The sequence below is a fragment of the Magnolia sinica genome, chromosome 6 (assembly GCF_029962835.1).
Source record: "Magnolia sinica isolate HGM2019 chromosome 6, MsV1, whole genome shotgun sequence".
NCBI classification, from domain to species: Eukaryota; Viridiplantae; Streptophyta; class Magnoliopsida; order Magnoliales; family Magnoliaceae; genus Magnolia; species Magnolia sinica.
Window position 1 is genome coordinate 94,020,897 of NC_080578.1, and position 12,749 is coordinate 94,033,645.

A 12,749-nucleotide genomic window follows, 5' to 3' on the forward strand; every position below is an offset into this window, starting at 1 on the left:
AAAGCTACCTTTCAGGTATCCATTTGTAATTTGTGGATGGCATGCTTTTCTTTTGTGACAGAAGCCGTGTTCAAGCCTATAACTTGTGGAAGATTGTGATATGCTTCAAAGCAATTTCTAGCCAGAAGAAAAACTATACCAAAAAGAAAAAGAAAAAGAAAAAAAGAAAAAAGAAAAAAGAAAGCAAGATATTAGGAGTTTGGGTGGAAGGGGTTGATTTTTGCCATCTAGCACGGATGTTCAGGTGTGGAGTTGGAAGTCTCCCTTCAACCTGTCTCGCCCTTTCATGATCGCACTGAAAATCCTACTAGGTGCCTTTTGGACCTGGTGGAGTGAGGAGACAAAACTCTTAATCTGAAAAAACAGCCCATCAAGTGTCTGTTTCCAAATTCTAACGTACGCAGGTGTAATCTAGAAGCTGAAAAGCCTCAAAGAGACATTTTATGGAAGGTTATGGTAGAAAAACATAAGTTTCGTCTTGCAAATTGGAAGGTGGTTTGTAAGCTGTGCAGTAGCGATGGAGCAAGAACAAGAAAGTTGAAGTTTATGCATCAAACACCATTGGGAAAGTGGGTGTAGCAATTTGGCGAAGAGGTGGACAATTTATAGAAGCAAGTTATGTCTCGTAAATTGTAGCATGCAGGATGGCGCGTGGTTTATGCACCCACTCAATATAGGGAATCGGGAATTTGGAAAGCAGCATTGAAGGGGGGATCTTTCTTTTCAAAAAGATAATGTTCGCTGTCTGGGAGGGATCCAGGTTAGATTTTTGGAGGACTGTTGGTGCAAAAACAGAACTGTATGTAAGGATGTCTGTATAAGATGATGCTGTAGTCGTCTGGGGCTCAATGATTCGGGATGGCGGGCAGCGAGGTGATTTGGAATCCGTGTTTCTGCATGAATCTCAGAGAAGAAGAAAATAGTTAAAGTTCATCAGTCTACAGGGGAGGCTTCAAAGTTAGATTACTTGGGTGAGTTGAAGGGGTGGCGGCGGAGTCTAGATACTTTCAGGAATTTTTCGGTGAAGTCGTTCTATGAATTTCTATCAAGCGGGGTTTGGTGTTGGCTGGCTGCTTTTGTATTCCTTTACCTACCTTCCAAGAGCAATACAACAAAATCTCATCATACAATTTATCAATTCTCTACTTCTAGTTCTAATGCCAAAAATCAATTTCATTCTTCTTCCTAATGTTCTCCCTTCTTAAATTCAGAGGGAGAAGTCTCTCTCACTACAATGACAACCATTCTATAAATGGTTTGGATGACCCAAAAAGGTGGGCCCCACATGTACAATGTGCTGGCCATACCAATTGCCATTCAATGCTGTATATTTCCACGCATCATATATTAATCATGCCATGTTAAGATGAGAGATTGCAGATGCAAATTCAAGAGTCCATGTGGCAAAGACATCAAGATCCCTGCAAAAGAAAATGAGGCATGCTGTGAAGTGATATGAACAACCAATTTGAACGGGGGTAAGGATTGAAGGTGTAAGTGGTGGTACACGTGCCAATGGACCACAAGTGCGACATCCGGACCATGTACCAGGTGGGACGCTGCACTGTGCGAAAAGACAGGCTGGTACAACCATCAGTTGAGCCACACACTCATGTTGAGCACAAGGCTGGCAGTTATATTATATCCTCTCTAGCCATCCATTTTCATCATACCTATAGCCAACCTGATGAAAGGATTAGCCCAATTTACTGACCAGGAAATGTTAGTGGATGGCTCACCTAATGAATGGTCTGGATGTTTGAAGTGATAACCCTCTTCAGTATATCCTCATGAATCCCAACTCTCAAAAAAATATATGAATCTTCCACAAACATAATTGCAAATGAAATTTGGTACACACCATTGCCAGCACAGTCATTGTGGATTAAACAAGTGAGGACAAGTCGGTCTGTTTTGCTTCTGTGGGCCTCAAAACTCATTCAACTCATACATGCATACATAAATACAAACATACACAAGCTAGGCCACAAAAGGTGAATTGAAGAGTAGTAGTGATTCATCGACTGATTGCTGTGTGAAATGTGTAGAGGACGAGAGGCAGCATAACATGCTTGCTCGTGCTTTCAACATCGGAAACGAATGACGATGCACGAGATGTCGTCTTTGCTCTTTCTTGCCAACGCCTCTGTGGTCAGACGCTTGGCTGCCGCTTGTGGGTCTTTGATGGGTTTCACCAAATCGACTGCCTCTTGGTTTGTTATGACCTGAATCAATGAAGGAATAAGAAGATGATGAGGAATGCCACTGACAAGAGGCTGAAATCCAGATTGACTGATTGTGTATAATACAAGCTGATGTTGGAGGATCATATGTCGCTCAGTGGTTAGGACATCTTAACTAATTAATTAAACACTATGCTTTCCCACTCACAAACTCAGGTGAAAGTTAAGTGTTTGGAATGAGGGTAGATAAAGGAAAGCAAACGGTTTTCCTTCTATGTGACGTTTCCTCTGTTTGAGAAAGATGAAAAGAGAAGGTAATCAATTTCATTTCCTTAGCATGAGAGTGAAACTTTCCTCAAAAGGTCAAATGGTGGAAACAGAGATTTCCCTCTGATGTAACCTTTTAAATGACAATATTTGGAAGGAAAAGAGGTTTCCCTTAAGCATTGCAATCTAAACACTTTCGAATGAGGAGGAAAATCATTTTCCAGGACTTTCTGTAGCAAAACAAAAAAGTGCAAAGGGTTTCCTTCCCGAGCGCTAATGTTAGTTTACCACCCGCTTATTTCCCCTAGTTTACTTCCAATCTAAGCGTGATGGGTCTGAAGTAGTAGTTGAGGCTGTTGAATAGCCATTCCAATCTCAAAAGCTCATCCTTGTAGAGTCAGACAACAAGGCAGACCTCTCAGAGAGTGGCATCATCAAATGCTGAATGAATCATGCTAACCCACAGTGCAGATGAGTGTAGCAGACTGCATCCTAAGGTGGAGGAAACTGATTTCCCAAATATCCGTGTGACCAGATTGGGTCAAATTCTGGATAGAAAGCCAATCAACAACTAAAATAAAGATCTGCTTAATTTTTATTTCTTCTCTTTTTGCTCTTCGATTCAGTGAAACGGAGTCTTCAGAGTGAAATAATTCATCCCTTCTCATATAGAGGAGAGATTTATTCACTAGATAGATAGATCTTGCAGCACTCCTATGCATTGTTTAAAATAGTGTGTAGTGCATGACGTAGCATTTGGCCCTCTATAGCGTGTTGTTTATGCTAATTTTAATTAAAATAATAGAAAAATAAGATAAATTTTACAAAATGTATAATTCCCGACTTCTTGACTGCGAATCTAAATCACCAACCACATTTCCATGCAAAATATCTCTGTCTCTTTACCTTCAGAGATCTTTAAGTGCAACCTCTTTTTTTCTCTTTTCTTTTTTCTTTTTTCTTTTTTAAAATTGAAACATCACAAATTCACAATATGGACCAGAATTTGGATGGTCCGAATTAATCTAATAGTGCCATGTGTGATGGGGATGAGTCACCACCATTTTAAAATACATGCTAAACTAACATAGAACAAACACTCAAAAAAATGAGATTTCAAGTTGTGTATACTACTTGCGCTACATGCTACATGTATCGTACCCTACATGCGTTGTAGCTTACACTTCGCTACATGGCCTGTAGCTTACGCTACCAGGGAGCTACACTACCATCATTTACTACGTAGCGTTTTAGCTACGCTACGCTATGAGCGCTACTGAAAACACTGCTCCTATGAAGTTCATATATTAAAAATAAGGCTTCAAAATTAAGGTTATTTGAGGGAGGGAGTTGATTGCCGAGGGAACTGTGCTAAGGGACTTGCTCCACAGTAGTATGTAGGTATTCCATGAAATGGCCATACTCTCCATACACTTGAGTGCAACTCAACCCTGCCACAGTGCCTCTATCCCACCTTCCCATACTACTATAATACAAATTGTGATATTATAGCAATGACCAACATGATTCAAACTTCACTTAATGTCACTACATTTTTTTAAAGCTTCACCAGTGTATACTAGGAAGATATTGCTATGTAAACATATGCAACTTTGCTACGCAAACAACTTTGTAACTTGGAGAACAACATGGGCGGAGGTGTTGAAATGGCAATTTCAAAGTACCCTAAATACATGTGACACTTCTATGAACTTGCAAGATTGTATTCAAATATGTATGGTTAGCTCATTATATCACAAGAAATAGATAACTCACGAAGAAAACAACAGTTTTCTTTCCTATTACCTCGTCTAAGCCTTATCTCAACTAATTGGTGTCGGCTACGCAAATCCTATTATGCAATTTCACTCTATCAAGGGCCATAACTTCAGTTAGACCATAGGCCATCAAGTCTTTTCTTACTACCATCTTGATCTACTTTCCCTCATGCTATTACCTACCAGGGGTGTGGAGAAAGAAAAAAGGAATTTAGGAGAGAAAATCAGCACTAGAGTTTGGGGGGAGAGAGAGTTGGCGGTACACCAGGCTTTTTGCTGGTAAAATATAAGCCATTGGTGGGATTTTGTTGGTGAAATCTAAGCTGTCCGTTGGACACCTACCATTTTTATTTTTTTTAAAGTTCCTAAAATATGCTTCAAGTTTACTTAAAATATATTGCCATGTCCTTAAAATAGTCAAGGTTCTCCATCCAAGAAAACAAATTGCAGGGGAAAATATGTTCAAAAGGTACTGCCATTATATGTAATAGAGATTGGTGCCACTACTAAGTTCCCTCGAATACATTCCTTTCTAATTCTATCTTTCTTCATCTTGCCACTCATCCATCTCAACATCCTCATTTCAACTATACTCATCCTTATCTTTTGTCAATACCTATACTCTTGAAATGCCAACAACTACTACATACGAAAATAAAGATAGGAATGAGAAGATTCTGACGAGAAAAAAAAAGGAAAAGAAAAGAGGGAGGAAGAGGAGGGACAGACTAACCTTCCACAGGCCATCACTGGCCAATATAACAAACTCTGTTGCTGAGGATATGGGGACATGTCTCACATCAGGCTCTGAACTCAGATGTGCCTTGAGGCTTTGATCGCCAAATGCTCGTGCAACTGCAAGTTGGCCATTAACACGGGGCACGTCTCCTGAAAATTGAAGTCGGTGATATGAGAGAGCGGTGCATTAAGTCAAGCCCATCAACTAGAATACCATTCATGTTGTTTCTGCCATTTGTACACAGACAGAAAGTACCAGTAGTAAAGGTAGGTAATTAACAAATTACTAGGGAACAGATAGAGAAAGAGAGTAATGGTACCTGGAAGAGTAATCACAAAACCACCCTGTTTTTCAATCCTTCTCCGCTCGGTGTGTGGTTCATGGTCGACAGTGAGCTGATTAGCAGAGCCCCGTTCACACAAGACAGCTCTGGAATCGCCTACGTTTGCTATCCACAAGTCCTTACCATCAATAACAATGGCAGTAACTGCAGTAGAGCCACCGGGTCCCAACGACGTCGAATTATCGAGGATCATTTTGTCTGTGGACCGGTAAGCATTTCTTATTGCTGTTTCAGGTTCATCCCAGAAAATTGGCTGCATAAAGGATGGAGGATATAAAGGTGAATGAGTTTGTTCCTAACAAAAGCGCCAAGCAAACAGATCAAAAACCAGATTGAAAACTTGAAAATAAAAATGCCAAGGATAGTTTATTCAAGACTCAGATTGAAGTGAGGGTGTCTTCTTGAAACATGAAGAAACTCAATTTATACATGAGATGAACTCAAATTTTTACTTAAAAATCTCAATACAGTTACTGAAAAACTCTCGACTGAATGCTAGAAAACTCAAAAGATTATCATGTTCACTTAAAAAGCATTGTTGAGTACTTAGCCAAACCTAGCGCTAACCCAGACTCTTGACTTCATCGACTCTGATAATGTGTGAAAGACTCTAAATCACTCAAATGACAGGTTACCTGGTTAATTAAAAAAGCAATGGCGATTTTTTTTTTTTTAAGATCATAACATGGATTAAAGCAAACACCATTCCTGCCTCATTCATATTCCTTGTTCTATTGAAGATCTCCTTGTATTCTTCTTCCCCCAGCAGTAGTATGCACAAATCAAGGAAAATACATAAAGAGGAACAACAAGAGAAATGGCAAGGAAAATAAATAAATGATACCTCCTTGAGTATGTTGTTGAAAAGGTTGCCTTTCAAGTAAGTGGGCACGCTGTCTCCCAGATGCCCATCGAAAATGGCGAACAACCCAAGTTCGTGATTCTTCTCAAACCTATACTCAGCAACATGATAGTCCTCCATGTCATGGCCTGCTTTCCCTTCCACCAAATGGAACCCATGAGCCACTTTGTTACTTGATGTCTTGCTTCTCCCTTTCCCAGTATCTGACGACGATGAAATAAGACACGCGGCGCTCTTCATATCCACCAGGATCCACAAAAACATAAAAGAAATTAGCAAAACTATAACATACTCAAACCCTATTACTGAAAGGTGAATCCCGAGCCGGAGCTGCTCGAGATGAAATTAATGGAAAAGCATTCATCCAAAACCAGAATTTAAGAAAAAAGAAGATTCAGCATGCAACAAGATTAGAATCATCATAGAAGCACTATTCTTGAATGGAAAACAAAAGGGGTATTTCCCTTTTATACTAAATTTTCACTTTTCATGGTGGCCTGCAATAACCCACACAAGCAATGGATTAGAATTTTTTTCTTTTCTTTTTCTTTTCCCCTCTACAATTTGATTGTACCTACCTTGATGGCTAGTCAGGATCAGAATCAGAGAGTTATCAAATGGAATTATGGAATATTAATCATGACAAGAAATCATATAGATGTTAAGATATCTATGACAAGGCCTATAACTCAATTGGGCAGAGTTCATCATGCAATCAACAGAAATTGATCTTATCGAAGAATCGTTGTCTTACTCTATGGATCGGAGTCGACAAATCAATCCTAGAAAACCCTCAATTGAAGCCAAAACAATCAAACCCATCTCTTCAAATGTTTAAAAATAATAATAATAAATAAAATTAAATGGATGGATGATCCAAAGAGCCAGCAACTTCCACAACTAGAAAAGATAGATAATCATGAGCCCATAGCAAAACAAGCATGTTGGGTGTTGAGTACTAATAGATATATAGCTGACCCCATCACCCAAAAGCAATAATCTTCTTTTATTGTAGTAGTGAAAACCCCACAAACTAAATCTTTGTAAACGGAGAATTTTTCAAAAAAAAAAAAAAAAAAAGGCGGCCCGATCGCACCGAATCTTCGACATCTTTTTTTTGTATAATTGAGAAATATGAGATGATTGATTGAACGGTGGTGATGATATACCTTGATCATGCTAAGGAAATCTGATCTCCTTCTGGTGTTGTTGTTGCTACTGCTGGAACAAGCAGAAGAAGAAGAAGAAGAAGAGGCAGTGGCAAGCGACTGTCTGTCCATGTTTCCCCAACCATAACACAGAAACTACTATTCCACTACTCCTTCCAATCACCAACAACGACAACGCTGAAAAGAAGATATCCTTGGGGTTGTTATTGCCACGAGAAGATGAAATTTCACAGCAGGGAGAGGAGAAAGAGCACAGTAGGAATATTCAGCAATAACAACGACCACAATAGCGGACTTACCGTATGTTTTTGAAGTGTATTTTATATTAATTAATGAAAATAATAATTTTTTAATTATTCTTGGAAAATTATAGGTGGTATGGCTATGGAATTTATGCATCTACAATGAATGACTCTTTGACTCTTTCTCTCTCTGGCTGGGACGAGAACTACCTACAACCGTTGTGGTAGAGAGCCCGGGCAAGGTGCAACAACAAGATGTGTGGGGTCCACGGTGATGTATTTGTGAAATCTAATCCGTACATCATTTGAGACAGATGATTTTAGAATGTGAGACCAAAAATCAGACTGACCCAAAATTCAATTGGGCCACACCACAGGGAAAAGAGGGAATGGGACAACTACCAATGAAACCTTTTTGTAGCCTACTGAAGTCTTGGATCAGGCTGGTGTTTTGTTTTCCCCTTCATCCTTGTGGGGCTCACCTTACAAACGGGTTGGATGGTATATAAAAATCATGGTTGGCCCCTGGGAAGTTTCAACGGTAGGTATCTCAGTCCCCATTATTCCTGTCGTGTGGCCCATTTTAGTTTTTGATCAGCCTGATATTTGGGCCCACAGCCTAACACGTGCGGAGGAAAATGATGGATGGAGTGGATCTGAAATAAACATGGAGATGGGCCCCACTGCACCCGCTGTTGCAGGAAACTGGCGTAGTCCATAGGTGGTTGCGTGGTGGGTCCCACGCGGGCATTCTTCTACCTCGAACCTTCCGACGGCTGTCCGTCCTTGTATGCTCTATGCCGTGATGGCTCCATCCATCGACGTCATCATCGTCCTCTCTTTCGGTCCCTCTTTTTGAGGGTTAGAGAGGAATCCCACTCCGATTGTGCATCTGGATTCCCGCCCACCAAGAATAGACCGTTGGCACGCTGCCACGTGTGTGGCTCTCCCCAAATTACAAAGCCGGGGAACGTTTAAACGGTCGCTTCTGGCCGAGATCGGCGATCTAAGCACTGTTCGTGCGTGCACGTGCACACGTGTGTACGAGATCGAGTCGGTATCTGATGGGCCCCATCACTTTCGTTGACCAACGATCCGCGTTTAAACGTGCCGCGTATGGCGAACTTGATCCTGATGTCCGTCCGGACTCTTATGCAAATAATCAACTGCAACGCAATTTGTGGGGCCCACGCTGACGTGTTGATGACATCCAAACCGACGATTCGTCCTGGGGCGCATCCTCTGACTTGGTTAGATGGCGTGTAGAGAACTCCGTGGGCCCCACATACGGTCAGAAAGCTTTTTTATGATGGGGCATCCCAATCGCCATGGTGTGGGCCCCTTGAGTTTTGGATGGGCGGCAGAGAGAACATGTGAGGGAGTAAAGATGGATGGATTGATAAATACCCGGAAAAAATCTTAAATTAATTTATGAAAAAATAATAATCATATATATATATATATAAGTCTAAAATTCTGGTAGGCACGGCCAGGAGAAAGGTATATATATATATATAAGTCTAAAATTCTGGTAGGCACGGCCAGGAGAAAGGTGAATTAATGGAGGAAATTGTTTTCATTTTCCTTAGCCCACTTATTTTCATTTTTTGTTGTTGCTAATCAAGGTAAAAATAATACCCGGAGTGTTTTATGAGGGATTGCCTCAAGTGTATTGTTGAAATTTTGAGCACCCATCATACATGATATATATATATATATACAAATTGTTTTCATTTTCCTTAGCCCACTTATTTTTATTTTTTGTTGTTGCTAATCAAGGTAAAAATAATACCCGGAGTGTTTTATGAGGGATTGCCTCAAGTGTATTGTTGAAATTTTGAGCACCCATCATACATGATATATATATATATATATAAGTCTAAAATTCTGGTAGGCAGGACCAGGAGAAAGGTAAATTAATGGAGGAAATTGTTGCCATTTTCCTTAGCCCACTTATTTTCATTTTTTGTTGTTGCTAATCAGGGTAAAAATAATATCCAGAGTGTTTCATGAGTGGTTGCCTCAAGTGTATTGTTGAAATTTTGAGCACCCATCATACATGATTTGAAGCAGTACTTTATGAAACACTTAGGTTAACTTTTACTTTTATCTAAAACTTTGGTGGGCTAAGAAAAATGAAAATAGTTTCTCCAGTTGATTTACATTTCTCTTTGTTATTGTTCGTCAGAATTTTTGTTCAGGGTAAAAAATTATTCCCTAAAGTTTTATAGAATTCTGCATAGTACATAGTCTATCCAAATTAAACACCCATAACACATGCACAGAGGTATACAAGTGTGTAGGTGGGCAGGCAAACATGACTCTATATATTTATATAAAAGTTCGTATGAAACTCATGTCAACTTTTTCGGATTAGACGCGCATAACTGGTGTGCAAAGGTGCGCACGTAAGCATGATTATCCAGATAGCGAATTCATGTACGGTGGAAACATGATACACATCAAAGGTGGAAACATGATACACGACCTGCATTACCGGTGGGGCACCGCGTGACATAGAAGGCCATCATCAAGGTGGGCTCAGAATGGTTGACATCAAAGGTGGGCCCCTTATAGACAACCCACATCAAAGGTGAAAGCCACATGATCGAGGGTCAACTTCAAGGAACCCCCATGTGGGCTTCACATGATGGACGGTCCACATCAATGGTAGCCCCATGGGATGGATAGTCCGCATCAAAGGTGTGCCACACATGATGGACGGTACATCTAATGTGGGTCCACACGATGTTGATGGCCCACATCAAGGTGGGCCCCCCATGATTGACGGCCCAACATCAAAATTATGCCTCGTATTGATGGACCTCCCACATCAGAGGTGGGCACTGCATGATGGACGGTCAAAATCAATGACGGACTACAGAGATCATATGTGGGCCACGATTGATGGATCGCCCACATCTAACTTGGGCCCTACATGAGGATGACCCACATCAAAGCTGGCCCCCATCTGGGCCCTGCATGGACGGTCCATATTGAAGGTGGGCCCCACATATAGTTCCCACTGAAGGTGGACCCACACAATGGATACTCCACATTAAAGGTGGACTGTACATGATCGATGGTCCACATCGAAGTAGGTCATCCTTCAATAATGATCCATAAATTCCATGATGGACAGCCTACGTGGAAGGTGGGCCACCCACATCAAAGGTAAACTCCATATGATGGATGATGGACATTGAAAGTAGGCCCAACATGATAAATAATTACATCAAAGGTGGGTCCCACAAGATATAAAGGTGGGCCCTACACAGTGGCCGGAGTCGGCATTGAAGGTGGGCCCCACATGAAGGTTGGTCCACATTGAAGGTGTACCCTACATTGATAGGCCACCTAAATCCAAGGTGTGCCTTTTTTATGATGGGGTGATTTTAGTCATTTGGTCAACAGTCCAAAACAAATAACCAACCCTAATTATATTTATATTTATATTTTTAAAATTTATAATAAATAATTTCTCAATAAAAAAAGTCAAAATACAAAGCTATTTATATTTAAATTTATTTTATTAATTTTTAATAAATAATTTCCCAAAAAAAGAAAGTCAAAATATGAAACCATTCCAAGAAATTCCGAACCCTAGAAATTGCGGAGAACTATATCAGTCGTTATTGGTATACCAACTCACCCTACACGTGGCAAACACGTATCTTGCATGGCCAATCTGTAGCAACAGAACAATTTCCACCTTCCAATTCTTGCTACGGTGGTCCACTGAATGAACAGTCCAGATACCGTGTCATCAAGGCCACGCTGTAGATATTTTCGTGCGAAGTACATTGCCTGTAGTTAGAGGTCAGAGTCAAGATATGCGGCCTTCGGACCATTCCACCTCTGAAACCGCGTTCGGATTTCTTTATTTCTTCCAATACGCTTGCGTGACTTGCGAATTCCGATAGTCCCACGGGTTACGTGAATACATCAAAAAATTCATCTGGATAAAATCCACACCGTCCATCAGATGAATCACCTTGTTCTAATATATATTGCCTAAAATATTTTTTATTCAAAACTCAAGTGGGCTACACTACAGGGAACAGTTGATATGAGAAATCTTACCGTTAAAATCGTCCCGATTGTGTGTGGAGCCCACCATGGTCTATATATGTCATCCAATCCATTCCTCTGATTATATATATATATATATATATTAGTATGAAGGAAAAAGAAATCGGTTATTTTAAAAGTTCATATGTTCCACACAACAGGAATTTAGAGGTTTTAGTAGTGATTTTACATCATTCCAAAGGGCGTCTCACTTAATCCTTGGATTAGAATTATTTGTATGATATACGGTGAAAATTCCTTGTTAAGTATGATGGACGGTGTGGATTTCCTTTACCTAGATCTCAGTTAGCGCAAGTCACGCCCTCTCTTTGACTAGGAGCGGTCATGACAGCACAGACCTTATTTATTTCTTCCTACGCGTTGAGTAAACAGCCAACGTCCTACCTGTCTTTGGCCCAATGTAGACAGCACACATGAATACATGACGGACTTCCAAACACGCAAAACCTCACATATCGCTCTGTCCAACGATATAATCTGGCCGACCTTTGGGACGCGATTTGTATGTGCCCTCCGCCGACTGGAAGTTCCCCTAGGCTGAAGTTATGTGGGCCCACTGCAATATCTGTTGACATCCACTCCGTCCATCTGTGTAGTCAAATTATGTTAGTATTGTTTACACTCATCTTCGGTATCCCGACTTGAATCAATAAAAAGCTGTAACGTGTTAACATTATAAGTTTAGTATTAACTGAAATTATACTCATACTCGAAAGTATCTTCGTTTAGTCTTCTTTCAGCTATATATGTTATTGTTGTGGGTGCGCAAGCCTTACACATACCTTTAAAAAAGTGAACCATCGCATATCACATGACCACAATTAAATGAGACAATTAATGAGGTAAAGTGCCTAACATATTTATAAAAGACCCACCATGTCAAGAATCCTAACAGAGATTTAATTGTGATATATTTGGTGAGGCCATATCTCACCGTCCTTGTAGAATGCAAAAGTTTCCCATAGAAATTCAGAGAGTTAACGAAATTCATGAAGACTTTGGATATTCGTAGATCGGACTAATATATGTGGACACTAGAGGACGGATTTCTCGAGAATATGAGAGATACACTAT

At 40.3% G+C, this 12,749-nt stretch overlaps 1 protein-coding gene across 1 annotated transcript; it reads right to left on the reverse strand.

Moving 5' to 3' along the window:
- Positions 1–1,813: 1,813 nt before the first annotated feature.
- On the reverse strand, positions 1,814–7,708 carry LOC131249116 (probable protein phosphatase 2C 44). Its single transcript, XM_058249682.1, has 5 exons — positions 7,342–7,708; positions 6,155–6,406; positions 5,287–5,563; positions 4,962–5,116; positions 1,814–2,225 (listed from the first exon to the last, which is right to left on the reverse strand). The coding sequence occupies exons 1-5, from the start codon at positions 7,450–7,452 to the stop codon at positions 2,085–2,087; spliced, it is 936 nt and encodes a 311-aa protein (XP_058105665.1). The 5' UTR covers positions 7,453–7,708; the 3' UTR covers positions 1,814–2,084.
- Positions 7,709–12,749: the final 5,041 nt, after the last annotated feature.

Coding starts and splice junctions, on each gene's coding strand:
- LOC131249116 (XM_058249682.1), bottom strand. CDS start 7,452: ATGGACAGACAGTCGCTTGCCACTGCCTCTTCTTCTTCTTCTTCTTCT. Junction 5,564..6,154: donor TCAACAACATACTCAAGGAG/GTATCATTTATT, acceptor TCCTTTATGCAG/CCAATTTTCTGGGATGAACC. Junction 2,226..4,961: donor CCAGTGATGGCCTGTGGAAG/GTTAGTCTGTCC, acceptor TCATTGATTCAG/GTCATAACAAACCAAGAGGC.